Below are 25,424 nucleotides of genomic sequence, written 5' to 3' on the forward strand. Positions count from 1 at the left end.
TATGGCATGGGGAGGGGTTATACGATAGACCTCCAGACAGGTAAAGGAAGATAGAAAAGCAAATATGTAGACAAATATCTGAGAAGTGCAAAAACAATAGGGCAATAATAGTGGGGGTTTTAGCTACCCTAATATTAACTGTGATAGAACCAGTGTGAAAGGCAAAGAGGAAACAGAATTCTTAAAATGCATTCAGGAAAACATTTTTAGCCAATATAGCCAAGACCTAAAGGAAAAGGTGCGATTCCGGGCTTAGTTTTAGGGAATGAAGCTGGGCAGGTGGAAGGGTATCAGCTGGGATGCATTTTGGTGTAAGTAATTATAATTCAGTTAGATTTAGGGTAGTTATGAAAAAGGACAAAGATCGACTAGGAATAAAAGTTCTGAATTGGGGAAATCTAATTTTACTAATCTGACATGTAATTTAGCTAAAGTGCACTGGAAACAGCTACTTGAAGTAAATCAGTGTCAGGTCAGTGGGAGGTAATAGTAAGGGCAGAATTTTGCCCTTGATGGATGGGCGGGCCCCACCGGCTCAGCGGCAGGTGGACAGCCAATTGCCGCCGCTGAAATGGGCCCCGCCATTTTAAGTGGGCGGGCCAATTAAGGTCCACCCAGCGGGCCGCCCGACGAGAAGCGCTATGCGCTTTCTGTGCGGGTGGCGGGGGGGGGGAATCCCCAACTGTCAGAGTGCGCTCTTTCATGCATGCGCGTGAAAAAGCACACATCTCCCTGAGACTAAGCGCTGCCTTAGGGAGATCGCTGACAGTGTTTGAAACTTTAAAAATAGAAAAATAAAAAAATTATTAACATGTCCCCCTCATGTGACAATGTCACACGAGATAGGACATGTTAATAAATATCACAAAAACTTTATTAAACTTTTTAAAAACAGACATGAAACCTCATCCCACCAGTGGATGAGGTTTCATGTTTTTTCAGAAGCCCGCTGGGGCTCCTGGCCTGCCTGCCCGCCAGCCTTAAGGTTGGACGGGCAGGGCCTTTAATTGGTTTAACTACCCTGTCAATGGCCTCAACTGGGCATTGACAGGTCGGTGGGCGGACAGCTGATTTACCTGCGCCCCCGCCTTCCTGAATATTTAAATGGGGCGGGATGATGTCGGGGGTCGTCATTTTCACGACGGCGAGCGGGCCCCGCCCCCAGCTCACTGACGGAAAAATTCTGCCCTAAGGGTTTAGAGCAAGTATGTTTCCTTAAAGAAAAAGGATAGGACAAACAAATCCAGAGCCCCCTAGATGTCAAGTTTAAAGCAGAGGATAAGGAACAAAAGGAAGCTTATGACAGATACTGTGGACTCAATACAGCAGAAAATCTACAGTTAAAAGTGGGGAGGCAAAATTAAAAAGGAAATTAGGAAAGCAAGGAGAGGGTATGAAAAAAATACGAGCAAATAAAATCAAGGATAACCCAAAGGTATTTATAAACACAGAAAGAGCAAGAGGATAACTAAAGGAAGAACAGGGCCTATTAGGGACCATAAGGGTAACCTGTGTGTGGAGGCAGAGGATGTGGGTATGGTTCTTAATGAATACTTTGCATCTATTTTCACAAAAGGGAGGGACAAAACAGGCATTGCAATCAGCGTGAAACATTAAATGAAATTAATGCAATGAAAAAGTAAGTATTAAGGGGTTTAACATATTTGAAAATGGATAAATCCCCAGACCCAGGTGAAATGTATCTCAGGCTGGTAAGGGAAGCAAGAGAAGAAATAATGGGGGCTCTGACCTTACTTCTCCAACCCTCTCTGCCTACAGGCATGGTACCAAAGGACTAGAGGACAGCTCAAGTTGTACCATTGTTTAAAATGGGAATAATCACAGGCCAGTCAGCCTAACGTCAATGGCATGAAAATTATTGGAAAAATTCTGAGGGACAGGATAAATCTTCATTTAGAAAGGCATGAATTAATCAAAGACAGTCAGCACAAACTTGTTAAGAGAAGGTCGTGTCTGATTAACATGAAAGAATTTTTTGAGGAGATGACAAGAAAGGTTGATGAGTGTGGTGCATTTGATGTAGTCTATATGATATATGGATTTTAGCAAGGCTGTTTACAAGGTCCCACATGGCAGAGTGGTCACAAATGCAAAAGGCCATGGGATCCAAGGCAAAGTGGCAAGTTCGATCAAATTGGCTCAGAGGCAGGAAGCAAAGGGCAAAGGTCGATGGTTGTACTTAAGGTTGGAAGCCTGCTTCCAGTGGGGTTTCTCAGTACTAGCTCCCTTATTTTTTGAGTATATATCAGTGACATGTACTTGAGTGTAGGGGGTATGATTAAGAAGTTTACATGTGATCCAAAGATTGGTCTGTAGTTGATAATGAAGAAGAAAGCTGTAGACTGCAGGAAGATATGATACTGAGGACAATAGAGGGACATTGAAGTGCATGTCCACAGATCCCTGAAGGTGGTTGAACAGGCAAATGTGGTGGGTCAAGAAGGCATACGGTATACTTGCTTTTATTAGCCAAGACATAGAATATAAAAGCAGGGAAGTTATGCTGGAATTGTATAAAACACTGGTTGTGCCACAGCTGGTGTACTATAATTCTGGTCACTACACAATAGGAAAGATGTGATTGCACTATAGGGTACAGAGGAAATTTACCAGGATCTTGCCTGTACTGGAGAGTTTTAGTTATGAGGAAAGATTGGACAGTTTAGAGGGTTGTTTTCTCTGGAACGGAGGAGGTTAAGGAGAGATCTAATTGAAGTGTAAAGTTAGCCAGTAGTGTAAAATTATGAGGGTCTAGATAGCGTGAATAGAAGACTTCTATACCCCTTAGTTAAAGGGTCCACAACCAGGAGATTCAGGGTAGGAGGCAGGATGTTAAAGGGGATTCAAGGGGAAATTTTTTCATCTAGAGGGTAATGGGGAACTGGAACTCACTGCCTGAAAGGGTGATAGAGGCAGGAATCCTCATAGAATTTAAAATGTACTTGGATATGCACTTGTGGTAACCTACAAGGCTACAGACCAAGAGCTGGAAAGTGGGATTAGGCTGGATGGCTACTTGTTGGCTGGTGCAGACACAATGGGCTGAATGGCCTCCTTCCATGCTGTAAATTTTGGTGATTCTATTATCACCTGTTGATGGCCTGACTCAAATTTCAAGCGATCCTCAAAATTGTCAAGAACATTTCTTATTTAAATTGGGGTCCTACCAATGGATGGACATTGGACAATAATGCAGAGTAGTCTAACCAACTTCCCATCGTGGGCCTCTCCACAGCAGAGCAAAAAGCCTAGGTATTGTCTTTCACAAATCTTCCAGCAGCCGGGTGCTTTGTGTTTCTTCCCTTAAAGTTTCACTTCCAGAAGAAGGCATCAGATTCCCCACTGACATGCTGCCTGTTGTTCAGTGTTTGCAGCTCGTCCAACAAATGAGTCCTAACCATGCCATTGCCAATTCCCCACCCCTCCCTATGTTTGCCATGACCAAAAATAACAAGCTAGAAGCTGAAAAAGATTCTAACAACATAACTACGAGGCTGTTTTCCAGCCTGAACTAGATTGTCTGTGCTATTGATATTTGGCCAAATCTTCCAGTCTCCAGATCGTCAGAGACCGGATGTATGTTCAGAGACGTGCATCGAGACATTATGGAAGTCATGGCGTGCAGACCTACGTGGAAACTGCCTGGGAAGTTTCAATTTCCGAAGGACATTTTCCCTGCTCCCTGGGACCCTCCGTGAATACCTCCAACTCTGAGTTAGAGTTGGAGAATTCGGACAGTTCCATGGGACTTACCTGGGTAGCTACCCAGGAAATATTAGACAGATTAAAACCTAGTCTAACACCTGGGTAACTCCACAGCTGATATCCCAATCACCCCCGCACCCCCGACCCCCTGACTTCCCACCTGACCCAACCTGACTACCCACCCTGATCGGACCACCTCCCTGACTTGACTATCCCTCCCGACCTGACCCAACTACCCTCCCAGCCACCCGACTACCCCCAACCACCTGACCATCTCCCCTGACTTGACTATCCCTCTTGACCCGACCCAACTACCTTTACGATCACCCAACTATACCCCGACACCTGACTACCCTCACGAACACCTGACTATCCCTTGCCACCTGACTACTCCTCCCAACCATCCAACTACCCTCCTCACCACCCAACTACCCTCCCAAACACACGACAACACCCCCAATTGCCTGACCAGCCCTCGACTGCCCTCCTAACCACCTGGCTACCCTTCTAACCTGAATATTCTCCCAACCACCTGACTACACCCATGACCACCCTGCCACCCTCCTGATCTGACAACTCCACCTGACCCAACCCAATTACCCTCCCAACCACTCGACTAACATCCCAACTAATACTCTTACCTGACCCAGCCAGACCCAACTACCCCCTGACCTGACTAGCCATTCACCCACCTACCCCCTACCCTACCCACCTACCCATTTACACATTCTACCCACCCTACCCAATTATCCACCTATGCAGCCTACCCACCTGCCCCCTGCTTACTTTCCTATCTCACACATCTACCCACCTCACCTACTTACCCACTCACCAAACTACCCCTACACACTTACCCACTTCATGCACTTACCCACCTCACCCACCTACCCACTTACCCACCTCACCCACTTACTCACCTAACCACCTACGCACCTCATCTAATTAGCCTCCACACCCCCACCCATTTCCCCACTTACCCACCCTACCTACCTCACCCCCTTCACCCTACCCACCCACCCACCTCAACCACCCAGTCCCTAGCCACTTACACACTTACCCATCTCACCCACTGACCCAGTTCAACCACTTAGCCACCTCACCCACCTACCCACCCACTCACTCAACCATTTACTCATCCATTCACTGACATTCAAACGGGATCTTTAAACTTACCATATGGCAGCTAGTGCTGTTAAAAGAAAGTGTGACCTGTCTTCCACAACTCGTCTCTGCTCCAAAGGAGTTTCCTAAGGAACACTGCACTGCACATTTCTATGAAAGCTGGGCTCTACTGGACCCAGGCCCAGTAGAAATGCATAGCAGCGTTGAGTCCGGGAAATTTACAAACGCAGTGGTAACCCGACAATCGTTGCCGCTGCTTGGAAGACCTGGGCCTATAGGTACATTGAAATTATATTGAAATAAGTGCTAGACCAGTTACTGGAAGTATTTCTTTCCACAAAAAGGGTAGTGGAAATCTGGAACTCTCTCCATCAAAATGTTGTGGAACCTAGGAAGAATTGGAGCTGTCAAGAATGAGAAGGACAGATTCTTGTTGGGTAACGTTTCCAAGAGGCAAGAAACAAAGTTGGGTAAATGAGGTTGCAGTATATATCAGCAATAGCCTAATTGAATGGTACAGCAGGCTCAAAGGGCTAAATATCCTATTCCTGTTTCTATGGTGGTGATATCATTTGGGGTAGAATTTTTATCAAGGTTTTCCACTATTACTGCAGTGGAAATCTCAGAGAACAGTGGAAGCAGCTGCTTCAGCTGATCTTTGACCAAAGTTATGGTGGAGCAAGATCAGCACCATGCCCACAGAAATCCTAGTTCCTTGTGTTCATGGTGAGTTTTATTTGGACTTAAGCTCCCCTTTGTCCCTCACAGCACGGCTACGGACTGACATCACAAACACAGTGTTCGTTCATAGAATCACAGATGTTACAGCTAGGAAGGAGACAATTTGACCCATTGCCAGTTCTTCAATGAGAGCTATTTACTTTAACCCATTTCCCTGCTCTTTCCCCATATGCTTTTGTATGCTAAAGACTTATCAATTTTCTTTTAAATGTTATTATATTCACTGCTTCTATGGCCAATCTTGGTAAAGTATCTACATTCCAATAACTCTGTGTGATGTCTTCTAACTTCCCTTTCCATGCAGATAGTATCAGAGCTGAACTGACCTGGATGGACTTTGTTAGCAAAAATGTAAACCAATGGATTGTGCCAGTTTTGATAAACGCATTCTATTGTTTGTCTGAGAATGAACTGCTGAACAACAAAAAGCGCAGTGAGAAGCCCCTACTTACTGCTGACTAACTGTCCAACGCTCAGAGCTGAAGAAGAACAGGATGAAGAGGAAGAGGAAGAAGCTTGACGCACTGGGCTTTGTGCGAGAGAGGACTGCCCATGTGCCATGTGCAGAAGGTTTGCCTGGGACACTGGCTGGCCTACCTGCGGATGCTGCTGCTGCTGCTGCGGTGGAAGCAGAACACACAAATATACACTAAAGGTTAGATTACACAGAGATCTAAGGGGAAAAATGTCAGTTACGTCAATTCACACAAGGTCTTCATATATGATAGAGGATAGATTTCATTTTGGCTTTATTGCTGAAAAAAGAGACATGTCTAAGCTTTTTGATTTGCACTAAACAGGACACTCTTAAGAATACCAAAATAAGGGGGAAAACAACAATTTATACTGTGTGTGAAGAGAGTGCTGACTGGTTGGCAAGTAAAGTTGCCATGAAGAATGCAGCACTGATGGTGACTAAAAGTTAACTGCCAAGCATTGTTTGAAATTTAAACCAGGCAGCTTGACCTTGATTGGTCAAGGCATTGCCCTGAGGAATGAGTCAACGAATGGCTGTCACTTACTTTGTTTAGCTGAAACAGGTGCAATATGTGTACATGTTCTTTCTGTCTGCAAAGAACAGGGCCCTGTGTATTAATATATGTAGCTTCCAGTACATGTAAATATGCCACATTGTGAGCCCAACTGACAATCTTAAATTGGTTGTCAGCTTAATTCTTAGCACATTGAGGATTGAGCAAGCGTTGTCCAATTGTGGAATCGCATCTAATGTTGGACACTGTGTTTTGAGTTTCGCAAGCACGGGCTGGTTGGGTATGGACTGTACCCTGCCTGTTGCGAACAGCGGCTGGGACATGCAGTTTGATATGATCCACCAGTCTTTGGGGCATACAGCCTACATACCTAGCATCACACTGGTACTGAAATTCATATACCACATTACTCATCTGTGTGATAGGAAGACCGTCTTTTTGACTTGATGGCAGCATTCTGTTAGTGGCAAATATCACTCGTGTTGCTACTTTTAATTTTTGTGATACCTTGCCCCTCCAGGGTAATCTGAGGTAGAATGGGCACTTTTCAGGGCCAAAAGTGACAGTCTTAGGCCCATTCATGAGTTTGCATGATATACAGCATGAAATGATCCCTTATATTGGTATTCTTGTGAGTGTCCTGATCAGTGTAACATGAAAAACTTAGACATATCTCTTTTTTCAGCAATACTCAAGTTCTGTACTATCAAATGACTATTTTGCTTTATATTTATGAAATTGGATTCATGGTGAAGATGAACAGAAATAAAGCTGTGCCTACTTTAACCTGTGACTATGTTAAAAGAACAAGGTTAGTGACATTTTCACAGTTTAAATTCAGAACTATATATGTAAACAAAATTCTAATTTAAATGACCATCAGCGATTCTCTTTCACAATGGTAAGATATTCTGGTTGTAAAATTCAACACTGGCGGGTGTGCAAAACACTGGCAGTGGGTCAGCTGCTTATTATACATCTGGTTCTATCTGTTCTGTTGACTTCAGTATAACAGGTGAAAGATCCATTAGCATCCATTATGCACATCCACTAAAGTGAATTGTACCCAGTCTGTCAGTAAAAACACATTGGGGGGTAGAATTCATCAGTCTGCCTTCATGTTGAATGTGAGAAATTATGTCCTTCCACTGAGTGAGACTCTGTCTGTCCTGAGAGTCAGACTACCCTCATATTACGTCAGAGTCATCTTCCCTCCCATTGAATGAGAGTCAGTCTGCCCTCCCATTGAATGAGAGTCAGTCTGCCCTCCTGTTGAATAAGAGTCTGTCTACCCTCTTGTTGAATGAGTCAGTCTGCCCTCCTGTTGAATAAGAGTCTGTCTGCCCTCCTGTTGAATGAGAGTCTGTCTGCCCTCCTGTTGAATGACAGTCAGTCTGTCCTCCCATTGAGTGAGACTCTGTTTTGTCCTGAGAGTTAGACTACCCTCATGCTGCACCAGAGTCAGTCTTCCCTCCTGTTGAATGAGAGTCAGTCTGCTCTCCAGATCAATGAGACTCATTCTGCCCTCCCATTGAAAGAGAGTCAGTCTACCCTTCTGTTGAATGAGTCAGTCTGTCCCCTGTTGAATGAGAGTCAGCCTGTCCTCCTGTTGAATGAGAGTCAGTCCACACTCCTGTTGAATGAGTGTCAGTCAACCCTTCTATTGAACGAGATTCAGTCTGTCCTCCTGCTATATGGAACAGGGTTGAGTTGGGAGAAGAGGAGGCCATTGAGTGCCTCTCCTGCTGCGACCCCCAGCCCATTGTCATGGTTCACATGGAGGACTGAAGTGAAGAGCTATAGATGGTGCGTCATAGGCTAGGCCAGGACTCACCCAGGCAACATTTTCAGGTAGCAGGCACGGAAGGAGCAGTCATCTGTGGGTTTAGGATAAGGTTCCATTTACTGTCTTAGTGAGTGCAGCTCACTATGCCCTTCCATCATTCATTTGTAGTCTGAAGAGCACAAACAAGCCTTTAACAGATAAGGAATAAGTTGTTTGGTGGAATTGGAGGGAGCAGAGACATCTACAAGATGGGGCCCGTCTGGCTGTTACTTCCAGCTTATCACATTAAAGTCTGGAGAACGGACAGAACACACCCAGGTGGTGGGTAATGGGCCAGGATCTCAGGCCCAATGTCCCCCAGGAAGCATTTGTATGTGGTGAGCATGGAAAGGGTGGTCAATAATAACATCAACTTCCATTTAAAGAAGCACCTTTAAAGGAATAAAACATCCCAAGACACTTCACAGGAGGTTATCAAAGTTTGACACTGAGGAGTAGGACAGATGACCAAAAGCTTGGTCCAGGAGGTAGGTTTAATGAGCATCTTAAAGGACGATAGATAGATGAAATTTAGGGAGGGAAGTCCAGAGCTTAGGGCCTCAACAGTTTAATAAATGGTGGAGCAATTAATATTGGGATGCATAAGAGGCCAGAATTGGACATGTGCAGTGATCTGAGTTGTCGGGCTGGATGAGTTTACAGAGATAGGGAAAGGATGAGGCTATGGAGGGATTTTAAAACAAGGATGGGAATGTTAAAATTGAGGTGCTGCTTAACCAAAAGCCTGTGTCGATTACCAAGCAAAGAGGTGATTTGTGATTGAACCTGCGGCAAGTTAGGATACTGGCAGCAGGGTTTTCAATGACCTTACATTTATGGAGAATAGAATGTGGGTGGCTGGCCAGGAGCGCATTGTGGTCTGGAAGTAACAAAGGCATGAATGAGGGTTTCAGCAGGAGATGAGCTGAGGTAGGAATGGAGTTGGGTGACGGTTCAGAGATAATAGGTAGTTCAGAAAATAGGTTGTTCTAGTGATGACACCAGTACATGGTTAGAAATTCATCTTGGGGTCAAACACACCGCCAGGATTGCAAAATGTCTGATTCAGCCTCAGGCAGTTGGCAGAAAGAGAGGATGGAGTCAATGGCTAGGGAAAGGAGTTAGCAGCAACTCTGACATGGGGAAGGGCATGCAGGTCTGAGGATTAAGGTAGTGGTAGGCTTCACTGCCCAATTTCACACGCTTTTTCTTCTGCTATACTGCCCAAGTTTAGGAAAATACACCCTTCCCCAGATTTAACCAGTGCCAATTCATGGATAACATGGGTTAAATGTGGAGTAAAGCTCACTCTCAGGATGGAATGTTGCTGCCTTCCGAGGAGAGGGTTGGCAGGTGCAGGGGGTTGTAAAATTGGTCGTGAAAGCAGGGGTTGGGTGAAGGGCGGCCCACCTGCCCTTGGGCCAATTGAGACCCTTAAGAAGCAAGAGGTGTCAATGCCAAACGGCGAGGCTGCCAGGTGGCCGTTTTGTAGGCTGGGGGCCCTACCTGTTAGGGCACCCTGTACCCATGATATTTCACCCGCTTCTGCCCCTCTGCCCTCCTGAACCTGGCCCCCCACCCCTCTCATCAGGGCTTGCTAGCCTGGCCCAGCAAAACCTGGATTTAACCTGGGTCTTTGGATCCTTGGATCCATGGCTCCTTGCCGTTGGGGACTGCCTGTAGACCCAGAAGTGGCCACTGCTCCAGGTGGCCCTGCTGGGAGTCGAGAGCTGCCGGCCATTTGATTGGCCAACAGCTCTCAGAGTTGGGACCTCCTCCCAGATGGGGGCAGAAGTCTCACCCTTTAAATCACTGCAGGACAACCTGGCCAAGTGGAGGCCCGGGGTGTGGTAGTTGGGGGTGGTGGGAGGCAGGGAGTGTGGTGGGGTAGTAAGGCCACCGCTTCTGTTTAAAATACTGGCCTATAGCTCTCTAACAACATGCCCCCTGTTGTTGCTGTATTATATTGACCATTCCACACGGCTTCCCTGCTTGAGGTCACCAATTAGTTTGAAATTAGGAAGACCTTTGTGTTGAGTCCACAGCTAGTAGTAACTGAATTGAGTCTGCCCGAACTCACTTCACAAGGATCACCTGCAACCAGTAGACAGAAAAGGATGTCATCTTAATACTGTGCAAATTTGAGCCTGGGCACTTGAACTGAAAGGCTTGTGTCTAGCCTTTTCTGTTTCCCAGTTTGCATAGCTAGGTGTGAAAGTTACAGTTAATTTCTGTGCTCCACTCAATTCCACATGCATCCTCAGTTAACACTCCAAAAACAATATATTTTAATAATTAGCTTTTCAGTTTGTCTAAACATTTATCTCCATTGGCGGAATTTTACAGCAGTGGGATTTTATATTCCCACTGAAGTTAATGGACTTTAGAATGGCTCGCCGCATTTTACGGCCCCGTCCCCACTGCGACAGGGCCAAAAATTTCCGCCCATGTCTCTGCACTGTAAATTTAAACAGGATTTAAGATCAACAAGTCAAACAGTAACTATAATAGGCAGTTTTTAATGGATATGTGTGAGTAGTGGTAAGACCATGTGTTGTCAATGATAACATTTATTTATGTTACAATACAGTACATAGAGAGCCGCTGTGTCCCTGGAACTGCCTGCGAAATAACTCAGTATCTCTGCAGTATGAATTATACGATTAAAATCTCAGGAACCTACTGTCTGCTCGAATTTGAGTGGCCATTATTATACTGAATAGTAACTTCTTCATTTTATAAAGAAAACATTCTTCTGGCTTTTAATAAACAATACAACAGGAATGCATTTTCGGACAGCAATACATTGAGGAGTTTGGATGATATTCTTCAAACTGAGAAAATTGTTACATCACCAATCCATGTGTAAACCCGGGCTGTTCAAACTACAGCCCGTGGGCCACAAGCAACCGCAACCTTTGCCAGTCTATCTCTCAAAGTACTGGCTCTGTTAAACCCTAACTGGTTCAAAACCCCTAGTGCACTTATTTCTTATTTGCTGACTTCTGAATTTCACGCAGTGACACCTGAGCATTCTGTCTTTGTAGGCCTGTGCCATGAAGCCATGGGCCATAAGACCATAAGACATTGGAGCAGAAATTAGGCCATTTGGCCCATTGAGTCTGCTCCGCCATTCAATCATGGCTGATAAGTTTCTCAAACCCATTCTCCCGCCTTCTCCCCGTAACTTTTGATCCCTTTACCAATCAACAACCTATCTATCTCAGTCTTAAATACACTCAATGACCTGGCCTCCACAGCCTTCTGTGGCAATGAATTCCATAGATTCACCACTCTCTGGCTAAAGAAGTTTCTCCTCATCTCTGTTCTAAAAGGTCTTCCCTTTATTCTGAGGCTGTGCCCTCAGGTCCTAGTCTCTCCTACAAATGGAAACATCTTCCCCACGTCCACTCTATCCAGGCCTTTCAGTATTCTGTAAGTTTCAATCAGAACCCCCCTCATCCTTCTAAACTCCATTGAGTATAGACCCAGAGTCCTCAAACGTTCCTCATATGTTAAGCCTTTCATTCCTGGGATCATTCTTGTGAACCTCCTCTGGACCCTTTCCAGGGCCAGCACATCCTTCCTGAGATACGTGGCCCAAAATTGCTCACAATATTCTAAATGTGGTCTGACCAGAGCCTTATAAAGTCTCAGCAGCACATCCCTGCTTTTATATTCTAGTCCTCTTGAAATAAATGCCAACATTGCATTTGCCTCCCTAACTACCGACTCAACCTGCAAGTTAACCTTAAGAGAATCCTGGACTAGGACTCCCAAGTCCCTTTGCACTCCAGACTTCTGAATTCTCTCCCCATTTAGAAAATAGTGTATGCCTCTATTCTTCCTACCAAAGTGCATGACCTCACACTTCCCCACGTTGTATTCCATCTGCCACTTCTTTGCCCATTCTCCTAGCCTGTCCAAATCCTTCTGCAGCCTCCCCGCCTCCTCAATACTACCTGTCCCTCCACCTATCTTTGTATCATCTGCAAACTTAGCCAGGATGCCCTCAGTTCCTTCATCTAGATCATTAATGTATAAAGTGAAAAGTTGTGGTCCCAACACTGACCCCTGCGGAACTCCACTAGTCACCGGCCGCCATCCTGAGAAGGACCCCCTTATCCCCACTCTCTGCCTCCTGCCAGACAGCCAATCTTCTATCCATGCTAGTACCTTGCCTCTAACACCATGGGCTCTTATCTTACTGAGTAGCCTCCTGTGCGGCACCTTGTCAAAGGCCTTCTGGGCCATTTATAGAGTTTAAGTTCAAGTACCTATTAATTTGCAGTTATCTCAGCTTGCCATGTGAAATGCAACAATGAGGCAACAGCAACTAAAGATTGTATTTTCTTGGTTTTCAGGAAGTTTGGATATGTTAGGACTTGAGATATTTGGAGTATCATGGATTTAAACTTGATGAGGGTAATTTTGACTTTGGGTGATAATGCAAAATGAGTGATGCTTGATCAACCACCTGATCTCTCCTGTCATTGAATTTGTTGGAAATTGAAATCAGAAGAGATGGATATCAGACGGCTGATCTGATATCATCTGTTTTACACCGCTGCCCAAAGTCTACATTACCTCCAATATGTGACTATTGAGTCTTCATGGCAGGAACTTTTGTGTATTCTAGTTCACATAGTGAAGCTTTAACATACAAATCATCATATATTCCATAACACAAGATGTCCAAGCTGCTCATCATTGCGAACCATTCCTTGATTACTGAATGGTGGGAGAATTGTGAAATAAATATGTTCATGTGAAAGACTGTATTGTGTGAGCATATTTAAAATTAGTGCATGTGGTTAAAATAGTGTCACCATAGTTACACCACTAGCTAGTCAACAATTTATATTGGACAACGCTGTTGTTGGTAACCAGCAATTGCAGGAAATTGTGGGATCTGAAAATGCAGAGTCTTAACATCAGTACCATGGCTGTGATGAAATCTAATTAAATATCAGCATAATCTGTTCATCATCATAGATATCAAAACATCAAAATATATCCTATTTATTTATAATTTTATCACAACATGGATCTTTATTTCTCTTTATTACTCTTCAACTAATCACCAAGTTTAAATTCATGGTGCAATCCCCACCAGCCTCCATGACAATATTACAACCTGACAAATTGGTCTCTGTGGGCATTAACATACGTGCAAACCACACAGGATTGCTATCAAGCCCTTAAGTGAGATCATTACTGTCAACAGACTACTGTGAACTTGTCTTTTTTTAAAAAAACTTTTGATACTTCAACTCCATTTGTTGCCTTACATCTCATTTGCTGCTTGTGGCATCACTGTAAGATCCACTTGTGCAGTGATGCCTTACTTCAACCCAAGCTTGTACCATTCCTATTTTCACCATGTGTGTCTTTATTACTGCTTCAGAGTTCAGCTTATAAACAGTCCGGTCTTGCTGGCTGATTGAGTACTATTCTGAGGGGATCTGTGGCATTTCTTTAGAATAGCTATTTACACATTGGACAGCCTCGTACCTTTATGTCATGAAATAAATTGGTGCAACAAATTATTTTACAGGAAAAACAATGAATTATACCTTGGCCTGATCAGTTACCTTTCCTTCTTTTTCTGGTTTGATATGGCTTATGGCAGTCAAGTGAACTATAATATGGGAGAAAATTATTTACCTGCTGGCCCGGTTTTATGGGTGACAGTGTTATTCCCTGTGTATTGATCACTGGCAAAATTTGATTCCCAATCACTGTGGCAATGATCTGACCTTGTGCATTAGTCAGAAGTTGAGGGGTGATTGGCTGCACTTGGATGCCTTGAGTCCCACCTGTATTTTGATTGGATGACACAGTTGGGTTTGACATCAGTGGGATCGTTCCAATTATCTATAATAAGGAAAAGTAGAAATAAGAAATAGCAAAAATAAGAAATTCAATATCACTTTCTCTCCTAGTTTTACTGTCAAAATAAATAACTGGATTAACAGAACTGGACATTACAAGTAGCTGTTTATTTCAGCAGGACAAAGCATTCTCTATTAAACTGTTTCCTGTCAGACTAAATATTGACTTCTTGTTACAGAGTTGTGCAATAAATGTTTCCTAAAATGACACAAGAACCTTGTTTGTGACAAAAACGTTGGGTAGTATTTGCCGCTCTGGAGACTAAGTGCAGTGGCGATCGGGATTAGCGGCGAGTTTCCCGCTGATCAGTAGGTTGGATTCTCATGATCGATCTTCTGCTTGAAACCTCATTAATTATGTGTAGGCTCACTGCTTGCTGAATCATGTGGCAGGATGGGCACTGTTTAATGGGGTTAGAGTTCCTGGCACCATATTTATATGCCACCCGAACACACACATTACTCCCTGCAGCCCAGCTGTGTGGTCGCAGGTTCCGGAGATGGCCCCAAGGAAGAAGAAGAGTGCACCAAGGTTTAGCCATGGCTCCCTGGAGGCTTTAATTAGCAATGTCTGCCAGCACCAAGAGGTTCTTTTTCCCAGGGATGGATCCAGGAGGTCCACCAACCTCACTTCACCAGCCTGGGAGGCGGTTGTGAAAGAGGTCAATTCTGTGGGCAACCGCCAGAGAAATGCTATCCAGTGCAGGGAGAGGATGAATGATTTCATCCACACCACCAGGGTAAGCCAACCTTCAGCTCACTCCAAACTCACATCTCATAATGGCATTATGCACTCAAACCGTCACACAGCTCAGGGATCTTACAGAATATTAATTGGGGAGATATCAGCATTGAAAGCCTATTCACCAGCATCTCATCTATCATTCTGTACAAATAGCATCTTAAGCCCTTACTGGGGGGGCTCAGCACACACAGCAGGCATGCATACTTCCCAACCTCTGCTCCATCCCTTCTCATCACACCCATAAGAGGGAGAAATACCAGACTGGAGGACAGAAGGCCAATATCCAGGAGCTCTCCAAATTCGAGGGCAATGCCACCAAGTTGGCAGGGAAAGTCAGAGATCATTCCGGAGGTGAAGGCGAGATCAGCCTCTCCCAGCAAACTAGTATGGATGAGCCCTCTTTGAGTTGATCACATCCTGACACTCACAGCGAGTGACATGCAATGTTGTATTTAGCCTGTACATGAACTAAATTTATCTTTTCTCTCTTACAGGCAGCAGCAGCTCCAGACAGACCTGCACAGGCAACATAATGCCCAGCCCCCAGGCCATCTCAGAGGAGGATGCTGAGAAGCCATTTGACGAAGACCTGTCTCAGTGTTCACCTGCACCCTCCACCAGCGCAGAGGTACACACCCTGGTGGGTCATATTTCCAGATTTGGCTCAGGGAGTAATTCTGCGTAACACCTCACTGACACGTCTCCGCAGCAGTCGGAGACAGTGACAGCCCAGGGTTCTGGCACTCGGAGGACTGCTGGAGAACAGCCACCAGCTGAGTCTGAGTCAAATGATGAACCTCTGGAAGTGGCCATTGCAAACATGCTGGAGATGCATAGACAGGAGGTGGAACATCAGGCAGAGTTGCAAGAGGCAATCAACAGACTAGAGCAAAGGATGGAGGAGTCGGTCTGCGTTCTGTCGGATGTTGTGGCTCCAACATGCAAGCGCCTTGAGGTCTCCACGGCCGCCTTGGAGACCTTGGTCCAGGATATTCTGTCGGATTTGCGCTTGGACCTTCACTCCATCGCTATAGGCATCTATGGGATCCATCAGTGGCTAGGTAAGGGGGGGTAGGGCACCTAGACTTCCCTCCAGGTGCCCCTTCAGGCCCTGACAGGGATGAGGGCCAGCAGCTGGAAACCCTGGGCCATTCACTCAGGTGACTCCGTGTGTGTTCAGCCGATCTCAATCCCCTCTGCCTGTGACCCCATCACCTTCAGCTGCACAGGCCAAGGAGGGTGCGCTTGTCTCACAGCAGGTGATCCAAAGCAGGCTAGGGTCCTCTGGGCCTCAGCCCTCCAGAGCACGCCTGCCAAGGTCATCACAGACAACAGGGTGTTGCAGTCAGCAGGCTGCCTCCACCTCTGCTGCAGATGTCGAGGATCCACCAAGACATAGCAGTAAGGTTAGAAAGATTAAGAAGCCTTGATATCACTTTTGCATCACGGGTGTTCACTCACTGTATATATCTTTTTTTTTGCAAAAATATACTTTATTCATAAAATATCTTCAACCACATTCCAAACCATTTCAAAAACACCATTACAAGGGTACAATCCGGTTCAACTTTTACAAAATGTATCACCAGGTGCATCAGTACAAACAATATTACAATCATTTACAGCCTTTCATTTTGAGCTGTACAGCCCAAGGGGGTTTTAAACAGTTCCCAGCCCCTCGGTGCACTGTGGCAGAAAGGTCTTAGACGGCGACCCTTCCCCATTGCGCCTTTGCGGACTATGTGTGCCTTCTTAGCGCAGTAGGCAGCGCGTCAGTCTCATAATCTGAAGGTCCTGAGTTCAATCCTCAGAGAGGGCAATGTGCTTGGTGCCTTTGCGGATATATCATTTTTTTTTATTGTAAAAATATACTTTATTCATAAAAAATCTTCAATCACATTCAAAACCATTTCAAAAACAACATTACAAGGGTACAATCCAGGTTAAACTTTTACAAAATGTATCACCAGGTGCATCAGTACAAACAATATTACAATCATTTACAGCCTTTCATTTTGATCTGTACAGCCCGAGGGGCTCTAAACAGTTCCCAGTCTCTCGGTGCGCTGTGGTAGAAAGGTCTTAGACAGCGACCCTTCCCCATTGCGCCTTTGCGGCAGCTGCCCCAAGCTTTAGTGCGTCCCTCAGCACGTAGTCCTGGACTTTGGATTGTGCCAGTCCGCAACAATCGGTCGGGGACAACTCTTTGTGCTGGAAGACCAACAAGTTTCGGGCAGACCAAAGCGCCTCTTTCACCGAGTTGATGATCCTCCAGCTGCAGTCGATGTTTGTCTCGGTGTGTGTCCCTGGGAACAGCCCGTAGAGCACAGAGTCCTGTGTCACAGAACTGCTCGGGATGAACCTCGACAGCAACCACTGCATCTCTCTCCAGACTTTCTTTGCAAAGGCACAATCCACAAGGAGGTGAACAACGGTCTCTTCCCCACCACAGCCACCTCGAGGGCATCGTGCAGAGGGGGTGAGACTCCTGGCGTGTAGGAAGGATCTGACGGGGAGGGCCTTTCTCACCACCAGCCAAGCTACGTCTTGGTGCTTGTTGGAAAGTTCTGGCGATGAGGCATTCTGCCAAATGACTTTGACAGTCTGCTCGGGGAACCATCCCACAGGGTCCACCCTCTCCTTATCCCTTAGGGCCTCTAGGACGTTACGTGCTGACCACTGCCTGATGGACTTGTGGTCAAAGGTGTTTTTCCGCATAAATTTTTCCACCAGGGACAGGTGGTACGGCACGGTCCAACTACTTGGAGCGTTCCGCGGCAGCGTGGCCAGACCCATCCTTCGCAACACCGGGGACAGGTAGAACCTCAGCACGTAGTGACACTTGGTGTTTGCGTACTGAGGGTCTACGCACCGCTTGATGCAGCCACACACAAAGGTGGCCATCAGTATGAGGGCGATGTTGGGCACGTTTTTTCCCCCTTTATCTAGAGGCTTGTACATCGCGTCCCTGCAGACACGATCCATTTTCGACCTCCAGATAAAGCGGAAGATGGCTCGAGTGATCGCCATCGCGCAGGAGTGTGGAATGGGCCAGACCTGCGCCACGTACAGCAACAGCGAGAGTACCTCACACCTGATGACCAGGTTCTTACCCGCAATGGAGAGGGAGCGTCGCTCCCACATGCCCAGTTTCCTTTTCACCATAGCCACTCGCTCCTTCCAGTTTCTAACGCATGCCCCGGTCCCTCACCTTTGCAAATATATTTGCTGTTCATGAGAATAGTCTCATCATTTGAAAATGTTGTGCATATGCATCTATGTTGCCTCTTATTGCGAGGGTGACCCAGACTCCCACTCCGTGATCACCTCCCTTTGTGAGCCTCACATTCGTGTGACGTGTAGCTGACTCAGATTAGTTATTCTTCCCTTGTCTAATGTCAAGGAGATGTGTCAACCTCTTTATTGAAAGTGTATGCAAATTGCATTAGGAAGTGAAGGAAAAGACACCATGGAGTTACGTGTGCTCAATAGCATTGGAGGGTTACCACTCATGTTGACTCATTGTCAAATAGCTGTCTTCATTGTGTGTGCCAAAGCACAAGACCTGAGGCCATGAACATCTCTTCAACCATGTGCACATCTCTGTGGCAGCAAGAAGTGTTTCATTTAGGAGGCTATGACTGCATCAAGTCCACATGACGTAGGGTTTGTGCTGGTGTGCTGCCTTTCGCTTCCCAGGACAGCTACATATAGCTTTGGCTGCTGATCTTTCTAAAGATTAGGGTCTTGTGAAACATGAGGGTTGGAGGTCCAAGGCCCAATGCTGACATTGCTCTCTATGTTAGTGCTTGTAAAGGTTTTTCAGATCACTGGAATGCCACTAAGGGACAGGAGAAATGCGCTTGGGTACCTTTGCCTGCACTTCACTCCTCCTGGGACCTTGTGGCTATGAGTGTGTCATGGGCATGTCTTTCAGATCTTGCGGCTTCAATGGCATCTTCATATGGAAGCTCTCCACTCTTGCCCTTTTCAGGTTCCTGCCCTTCCAGTTCTTCATCATCCGAGGAGTTCTCAACCTCCCCCATATCTCCCTCTGGCAGTGGTCTCCCCTTTGAAGTGCCAGGACACAACAGACCACAATGATGTGGGATACTGTCTCTGGAGAGTACTCCAGAACCCCAATAGTCTGTCTATGATGGATTTTGTGAACTATGCACCGCGTTGTACCTTTCCTCCAAGGCACTTTAAGCCGACGCACAAGTGTCATAAGCCATCGTTTCAGCAGGTACCCCTTATCACCAAGCAACCAGCCCTGTAAGTGCCACGATCCTTTGAATATCTGAGGCATGATATAGGAGAAATGGGTAGCTGGGATGCATGATGGTCGCACACCAGCTGAACATTTAGTGAGTGGAACCCTTTCCTGTTAATGAACATCAGAGGCTGCTGCCATGGAGCTCTCAAAGCCACATGCGCAATCGATTGCACCCTGTACTCTAGGGAAGCCAGAGATTGCCGTGAAACCCAGGAATCTAGCAGCCTGGCTAGCTTCATCCAGTGTGAACTTTACATAATGATGAGCCTTACAGTAGAGGGCATTTGTCACCTCCTTGATACATTTATATGTTGAAGACTGAGAGATGCCATATAGGTTCCCTGTGGATCCCTGGAACAATCCGCTGGCCAAAAAATTAAGTGCAGTGACCTTCAGGGACACTGGCAGGGGATGCCTTCCCAGTCCATGTAGTATTAGCTCCTTCCGCAGAATGGGGCAGATATGAGCCACCATATCTCTTGACAATGTAGATGTGCATGACATTGTCTCCCACTCATCTCCAGATAGGAATGGCGTCTTCGGTAAACCAATGGTCATGCGAATCACCTTCGTGGGATGGGTCTGACCTCCTCATCCTCTGAGTCTTGCAGGGGCTGCCCTGGGGGCCATGGTCCTCAGGCTGAGCCTCCTCTTGAAGCTGTGCTAGGCAGCGCCAGGCTCTTCTTCTCCTCAACTGGATCGCTGCCATCAAGAAGGCAGCATTGAGCACAGGCTCCATTATTCAATCCTCCTTCTCCCTGTGGACAGATAGATCCAACAGATTAATGAGCAATGGGCAACTATGGAAGATCTCCCAATCGCAACCAGAAAGCCACTGTCATGCCCTGGAGCTGTGTCTGCACTACTCGCCTTTCCCTGACCCACCGTTCTAGCTGTGGCGCTACCTCACAGATCTAGGTGACCAAGATACCACTCCAGCTACTTGACATCTTAACCCAAAGAGATTGGAAGAGGCTTGAGCGCATCCTGGATTTGTTCAGCCTTACCTAATGCACTTCTACCTTGTCTAATCTGGTATACTGATTATGCCAAACCTGCACCTTTGGAATCTCTGGATGCCCTTTGGCCCGTTAGCCACGCCAATTGCAGAAAACACCTTAGAGGCTTTCATTGATCATCTTGCAGATATCCGGTCATGATTTCGACCAGTCAAATTTCCCACTGGTGTGGCGCGTAATTGGGAGGGAGAATGTGATTCTGGCGAGCTGCGTTTTTAATGAGTATTCATGACATGCTAGTGCATGCAAATAGCATTCCTGATATGGATCTGTGGGAAAGCAAACCCGCCATCATCCCGCCATGAAAGTGGCGAGGGAAAAATTCCGCCTCATTATTCCACCGGCGGGAATCCGATTTTTGGCCTCACTCCAAATTTTCCACTCTTTCCCACCGCTGTCGGGACCAAATATTCCGCCCACTGGCTCGAATAGATGCATGGAATTGCATGGGAGAAATCCGAAGGTCAGTTGAGCAGGTCACAATCTGTGATCTCCACTCAATTATACCAATTCATTTCAGGTTTTGCGTCTCTAAACAACACAATGGGCATCATGCACAACCGCATAGCAGGTTGCACTAAGTGCAGTAGCAGGTGAGTAAAACAACGTTTTACCCGTTGGCCGCAATGGTGGCTTCTTATGCTGTATTGTCCCAAACCGGCCGCATTAATTATGTATTCCTAGGAAACAAGCCATTTCCATGGCGGGCAGGCTCTCATTCGCCTGCCACACCATTACCTTGCCGCATCATCATGCCGGGCTCCACATTTAAGTGCTTCCAGCCCAGGACTGCAGCACGGAAGACAGGATGACCCCAATAGGCAAAAAGACTCTTGAGTGATGCATCCTTTGAGTGCCTTTTGAATGCAGTGGAGGCCTGGCGTGATGTCCTCTACCCCCGCTCTGGTCGCAGGGTGGGCAGCTGTATCACCAATCCAGCATGGGAGGTGGTGGCAGCGGTGGTCAGCACCAATGCCCTGCAAAAGAGGACAGCCGCCCAGTGGTGCTACAGGATGAATGGTCTCATCTATTCTGCCAGGGTAACTCACTCTTCTCATCACTCTCAACTCACGCACTCATAAACCCATCACACATCCACAGGGACCTCACCTCAAGGGACAACACCACTAACTCTCACACACATCCTCATATCTCCATCAGGCACAAATCGTCTGGACCTCGTGTCCTCATCCCGTCCATGGCTCCGCTCACCACACAAACATTCCACACAGTGCTGTGTGTCCTGCTCACATTCTCTCCATCTGTTTCCATGCAGGAGAAGCTGGCTCACATCAGCAGGGAGAGGTCCCAGACCAGGGGTGGAGTGGCCCACATTAGGCCGCTCTATCGCTTTGGGGAGTGTGCCATCGCACTGACTGGTGAGGACATGGACCGTGCCTGCGGTGACGGTGAGGTCGGAGGTGAACACCCTCATGAGGATCCTGCACCACACAATCCATCTCTCAACACAAATGTGTGCTCTCTCTCCTGTTTTTGATTGTACTGCCTTGCATTACTTATCTCTACTTTGGTTCCCAGGGAGCTCTGCCAAGTGACTGATGCTCTTAGTCAGCCAGTCCCTCAGCTCCATCCAGGTCTCATCTCCAGCCAAGAGGACACCTCCTCCATTGAAGAGCTGGAAATAAGCAGCCTGGAAGACTCGTCACAGTGCTGACCCACACCCTGCATCAGCACAGAGACACACACCTCAGTGGGACCTAGGTCTAGAGCAGGCTCGGGTTCACAATCTGGTGGTCACCACACAGACACATGTCCGCAGCAGGTGGAGGCAGGTTTAGCCGAGCTCCCCGGCACTTGGAGGACTACTGGGGAAGAGGCATCTGTGAGGTCCAAGTCAGATGATGGGCCTCTGGAATTGGCCTTCCAACTCATCGTGGGGAGTCAGCAGAAGGCAGGGGAACATCACACAGAGCTGTTTGAAGCCCTCAATAGAGTGGCATGTGAGTTGGAGGAGTGCGTCCATCTGTGGTGCCCACAGATGCGTGTATGGAGGTCTCCATGGGACCCTCGTCCAGCAGAACACGGAGATGTGTTCAGACCTGCACTCCATCGCGGGAGCCATGGGTAAGTTCCTGCAGTGGCAATGCGAGAGGGAAGGGGCACCTTAACGTCTCTTCGGTTGCCTTTCCCCTCGAGGAGTCAGGCCGGGGTCCCCGGGCACCCAAAGGGAGGAGGCGCGACAGCTGGCTATCCCTGGGTCATCCACTCAGGAATCTCAGATGCTGTCCTCTCCCTCTCAGTCCCCTTTGCTTGTGAACCCCTCAACCTCGTCCTCTGTCACCGCAGAGGGAGCAACTGGCTAACAAGTGATTCTGGAGGGAGAAGTGTGTTTAGCAGGGCCTTTCGGAGCCTCGTGCAAGCACTCTCCCATGCACGGGGATCCTTCACATATCACACTCACCTCAATATCCTGAGCATTTTCAATGCTGCCTGCTGGGGTTTGCTTTCAGTTGTCCATCTGAGCTGACCTGCATCTCCACCCACCCAATGATCACATTCCCATATAGCACCTGATCTCGCTCACCACGACTGTCGTCTCACTTTCGATTTAGACAGTATGGTCTTGATTCGGTTTTTCATAAGCTCCCCCATCTTTTCCCCTCCCCCAGTCACCCATTTCCTCTCCCCCATCACTGTTGACTGCCCTGGCATTACTTTCCACCTCCCCTCCGTGACGTAGCAACTACAACCCTTTTCCTTTGGGAATGTCCTGGTGAAAGTGTATGTTCCCTTGCTTCCCGAAAATCCCACCCCTATCCACATTCACCTTCCTGACCTCCCTCCTTCCCACCCCCAGGGTCCGTGTCTGCCTCCAAGTCCCCACCAACCATCCTCGCCACTCCTTCTACCACTACCGTCGAACTCTCACCTTCCTACCCTACTGCCTCACTATGCCCTCGGTCATTCTCACTATTCCCCCACCCTCAGTGTGCTCCCCAGGACACAGTCATGGACTCATCAGAATCCCCCCTCCAGACCCATTCCCCCCTCTGGACCTGTTCCCCCCTTGGAATCCCATCCCCCCTTGGAACCCCCTTCTCTACCCCCGCTTAGTCCTTCCCCCCTTCCTGACTCCTTCAGACACCCTTACTTCTTCCCCCAGCCTTACTTCCTCCCCGCTCCGTACTGCTTCCTCCTCCCAGACTCCTTCCCCTCGCCACACTCCTTCCTTCCCCCCAGACTCCCTCCCCTCTCCACACTCCTTCCCCCCTCCGAACTCCTTTCCTTACGTCTTCCACCTCCCTTACACTTACCTCCCCAGTTGACGTCTTCTCCCCCGTAACCCTTCCTCCCCGTACTCCCTTCCCCTCCCAACCTCCCCCCAACACCCTCATTCCCCCACTCCCAACCTCACCCCACCCTGACACCATCATTCCCCCACTCCCAACCTCAAACCATTTTAAGACCTTAATTCCCCCCAACAACCTCACCCCATCCTGACACCTCTTCCTCTCCCAGTCAACCCTAGATCTTCCTTTCCCAGTACACCTTCCTCTCCCAAACACAGCTGGACCTTTCTCTCCACCCCTCAGACATCATTCATTGCGAGCAGACCCTCAGTGACGACTTTCCAATTTCTATGAGCTGCTTCACAGCAGATCCATGTCCATGAGAATCCACCCAGCATGCCATGGACATTTCTCCAGTGTGCCATTGGTGTTGGGCTGCATCATCTTCTGCTCCTCGGGTGTCTGTGTTGTGAGCAAGGTTCTGACGATAAGTCCTGACTTCTGCACGTCACACTTGTCAAGACGTGTTCTGTACTGTTGTGCAGTCACGCCAATGTGGGCGGATGATCCAGCCAGGGGTGGGGGGATGATTCCGGCGGGTTGGCCTTATAATGATATGCAGTTGTATTACAATGAGGCTCCTGACATCCAATAGTGGGGAACATGGCCCGCCATCGACAGGCTGAACGGGCGATCGCAAACTGGTTTCACGATGTCATGAAACAGATTTCTGGCCTTCTCGTCATATTGTTGGCTCACGGCGCTGAGCATGCCTGATGCCAGTGGGCATGGAAAATTCCGCCCCTAGTTTCAGCTACATTTAAAGGCCCAGTTTACATATGGAAAGTAGAGGTGTTCAGGAAGGATAATGGACCCAGAACAAGACCTGCACATCAGTTTATTGATGCCTCGCTTGAATTATTGCTGGGTGGAGTCAGAGGAGAAGGGACATGTTTTCTCAGTGTTGGAAGAAACCTGTGGTTCTCATCAAAAAGGAATAGTTGGAAACAGTTGTGGAGGTGAGTAACAAGAGTGCTGTACCCAGCTCTTGGATGTAATTTAGAAAGCAGATTAATGACCTAATTAGGTCAGAAAAGGGAGTACATTTGCTGATTCACCTACATCCTGTGGTGTAAAACCCCTGTCCTTTCACTTAGTCACGCTATGTGCTCTTCTTCACATCACACTTCACACCCCTTCAGCACCAAGCCTTCACTTGTTATGAACTTCATCACTTCCCCATTCGCCATGTCAGTGTGATGCTTGTGTCTCATAGTCACCTTCACTGAATGCATGGCATCCATCAGGTGAATAGCTCACTGTCACTCACTCACAGGTCTGTCTTTCACCCCTTGTTGGAGAAAAGGGCGCAAAATGCAAGGGAGAGTAATAGGACTGGAGGTGGACTGCCACAAATAGACCAGCTCATAGATGCAGAAGAGGATGCCTAGGTGATAAGTAGCATATCTGAATCCCTCTCAATTGGAGATGGAGAGATGGGGAGCTCACTGATAGCTGGTGACAGAATTACAAAGATCTCTAGCACGCATATGCTGACTTCATTTCATCAATATCTGAGCTCTGAGAAGACTGAGTATGGTGATTGTCAAGATTGTTACTTACCTGCAACAAAATCATATCCCCTTTCTATTGTCTTCCAGGGCCTTCACACGCAAAGCAAGTGTTGTAGGATGATTCCACTGAGAGGGCTTCATTCCTTCTGAGGTTGCACTGTCATAGGACGAACAGCCATGTACCAGCTCAAATAATCACAATTCAGTGGGCTCACTTAGATGGTTAGTTGGGTTTTCAAGTGCTGCTTCATACCTCATA

The 25,424-nt window shown here is 47.2% G+C and overlaps 1 protein-coding gene and 1 non-coding gene across 2 annotated transcripts in view; one reads left to right on the forward strand and one right to left on the reverse strand.

The window, feature by feature from the left end:
• The window catches only part of pou6f2 (POU class 6 homeobox 2), an 821,005-nt gene that overhangs the window by 72,789 nt on the left and 722,792 nt on the right, over positions 1-25,424 (reverse strand). Inside the window, exons 8-10 of the mRNA XM_078540141.1 lie at positions 14,074-14,283; positions 13,451-13,456; positions 6,042-6,204 (exon numbers count right to left, since the gene is read on the reverse strand). Of these exons, the coding sequence (XP_078396267.1) occupies positions 6,042-6,204; positions 13,451-13,456; positions 14,074-14,283 (379 nt within the window). The remainder of the gene's footprint in view (positions 1-6,041; positions 6,205-13,450; positions 13,457-14,073; positions 14,284-25,424) is intronic.
• Positions 16,792-16,864, forward strand: trnam-cau (transfer RNA methionine (anticodon CAU)). The gene has a single exon. It is a non-coding gene; the product is annotated as a tRNA-Met (tRNA).

Source organism: Cetorhinus maximus, chromosome 4 (genome assembly GCF_964194155.1).
Source record: "Cetorhinus maximus chromosome 4, sCetMax3.hap1.1, whole genome shotgun sequence".
Taxonomy (NCBI): domain Eukaryota; kingdom Metazoa; phylum Chordata; class Chondrichthyes; order Lamniformes; family Cetorhinidae; genus Cetorhinus; species Cetorhinus maximus.